This window comes from Myotis brandtii, unplaced genomic scaffold, assembly GCF_000412655.1.
Source record: "Myotis brandtii unplaced genomic scaffold, ASM41265v1 scaffold679, whole genome shotgun sequence".
In the NCBI taxonomy this organism is placed as follows: Eukaryota; Metazoa; Chordata; class Mammalia; order Chiroptera; family Vespertilionidae; genus Myotis; species Myotis brandtii.
In genome coordinates this window covers 1,293,047-1,295,517 of record NW_005370653.1, presented here as the reverse complement: position 1 = coordinate 1,295,517, position 2,471 = coordinate 1,293,047, and the positions used below count along the sequence as shown (strand labels likewise).

Genomic DNA, 2,471 nt, shown 5'->3' with positions numbered 1-2,471 from the left:
ATATATATATATATATATATACACAAACATACATATATATGGAAGGTTCTGGGGCCATGAGAAGACAGCTCCCCGCCCACGGCCCGCCGCCCTGCGAGGACCCACTTCGTCCCCTTGTCCCTCTCGCGCCCGGCTTCTCGCTGAGTAACCGCGTTCTCTGCCCCCGCAGTGGTCGATCACTACACCACCAACATCGTCTTCAACGGCGTCCGGGTCATCGCCATCGTCATCATCGGCCTGGGCTTCCTCCTGCTGCTGCTGCCCGAGGAGTGGGACGTCTGGCTGGTCAAGCTGCTCACCCGCCTCAAGGTCAGGAAGAAGGAGGAGCCGGCGGAGGGCAGCGGGGACCTGGGCTCCGGCCTCCAGAACAAGAGAAGGGCCCGGCCCTCCTTCGCCCGCTGACCCGTCTCCTGGACACGCGGGGACGCTGGCGTGAAGGGTCCGGAGGTCTGTTCCTGGCGGCACCTCGGTGGGCAAAGGTGTACATACCTGTACAGTCTGGGTCCCCTGGGTCCGGCCCACGGTACTCATGGGCATGTCCAACCCGCTTGCTCTTGTCCACATCAGACCTTCCACTTAAGGTACCGACTCGACGCGCACGAGGGAGGAACCCGAGCTCTTTTTAAATGAATGTAAAGCGAGTAGGAACCATCCTGGCCCCGGCGGTTCTGGGGGCCACAGGTTCTGGTTGAGGCAGGCGGATCTTCTGTTCTGGCTCTTCTCGACCGAACACTCCATTGCACACTGTGATTACTCTCTGGCGGTGGGAGTCATTGTTTGTTTCAGACCAGAGCCGGACTCTTTATTTTCTAAGGGATCACAAGGAACCAGAAGATAACTGTAAGTTAGTTTGGATGGATAGATAGGAAGAGGGGACACACAAAGGGAGAATGGACATCGAAAGCCATCTCTATGCCGAGCCGGGTGGGGAAGGGGGGCGGGTGGAGGAGGTCAGGCCTGAGCCGGGTAACGTCGGGGGGTGGTGGGGGAGTCATCTGAGCCCCGCTCGCTGGCTTGCTCTCGCGTGTCTGTCCGAGGCCCCACCGGAGACGTTCCAGTGCCTTCTACAGAAACTTCATCTTGGCCTATGTGAAGCGAGTGACGTTCCCCGTCACTGGCGCCGTCTTATCGTTGAGATGTACACATCTTTAAAAACCAATAAAACGACATATGATGGGCGTGTGTGTGTGTGTGTGCGCGCGCACGTGTGTCCAGAAGTGACCGAGCCGACAGCGGTGTGACGGAGCGTGGGTCGCGGTGTGACCCCGGAGGAGGGGGCCGCCGGGTCGCTTCTGCTTCGGGACGGAGACGGAAGCATGGCCTCCCGAACCCGTGCATCTTCTGATGCGACGCTTCAGTGCCAGGCTGTTGATCCCGCCGTTTCGCTCTGCCAGGAAACTCTGTCTGTGATGAACCCGTGAAGAGGGACCAGGGGGGGCGTTTAGAGTTTACTATTTTTTGAAGTTTACATTGTTACATACGAAAGGGAAACCTTATTTTGAAAACGTTGTCATAACCCAAAGGTGCATAGGGGGCACGGAGCCCTGGCGACCTGAACTTTTTAACCGATAATTATTCTCCGTTTCCATGACCTGTTGGGCCAAACAGAGGAATAAATGGTTTAAAAAGAAGCGTGTCGTTGTCTTGATGGCGACGCGGGGACGCTCCCAGCGCACCCGTTCTGACTTCCTTGCCTTCCTTACGCTTTCGCTCCCTGCAAGGCACCCAGACCCACCCGACTTGGGGAAGGAAAGACAACTCTGACTGTAAAGACAGATTTTGATTTTCGTGGAGTGAAAGGCAGGCAGGCAGCCAGGCCTTGAGAAAACAAGCCCTGAGCCCGGCCGGCACGGTGACATCACGTGGCTCAGCAGTTGAGCATCGACCTCTGAACAAGGAGGTCAGGGTTCGATTCCCGGTCAGGGCACATGCCCGGGTTGCAGGCTGGATCCCCAGGGTGGGGCGTGCAGGAGGCAACTGATCCATGATTCTCTCTCATTGATGTTTCCCTTCCTCTCTGAAATAAATAAAAATATGTATATAGAAAAAAGAACGCATTTTTTAAAAATCTGAGAAGGGAGGAATCGAACGTGCGCAGTTGGTGCACGCTCGGCTCCGCCCTCCTCCCGGGGTACAGGTCCCACGTGGCCGCCAGGTCGTCAGGCAGTGCCCGCGCCTAAACCTTCCGGGTGGCGGAAGGCAAGACTGAGAGCTTCAGGTCCGGGAAAGGGGCGTAGGACGTCCCAGCGGAAACCTGCGGGGGGCGGGACCAGCCACGTGACCCAGGCCGCTGGGCGGAGCCAAAGGATCGCGGCCTAGTTCCAGGCACCGCCCTCTCGCCCAGCAGGGCGGAAGTCCCGCCCCGGATGAGAGCGCTGAGCGGAAGTCCCGCCTTCTGGCACGTCGACGGCGGCCCGTGAGGGTCAGTGCGAGGCCAGCGATTCCCCCGGGCGTACTGCTGGCTGGTGGTA

At 58.4% G+C, this 2,471-nt stretch overlaps 1 protein-coding gene across 1 annotated transcript in view; it reads left to right on the top strand.

Moving 5' to 3' along the window:
- SLC35F3 (solute carrier family 35, member F3) overlaps positions 1-1,614 on the top strand; it is a gene marked incomplete at its 5' end in the record, with an annotated part of 19,310 nt that extends 17,696 nt beyond the window's left edge. The window contains one exon of the mRNA XM_005881360.2: positions 170-1,614. Coding sequence (XP_005881422.1) covers positions 170-402 — 233 coding nt within the window. The remainder of the gene's footprint in view (positions 1-169) is intronic.
- Between the last annotated feature and the right edge of the window lie 857 nt (positions 1,615-2,471).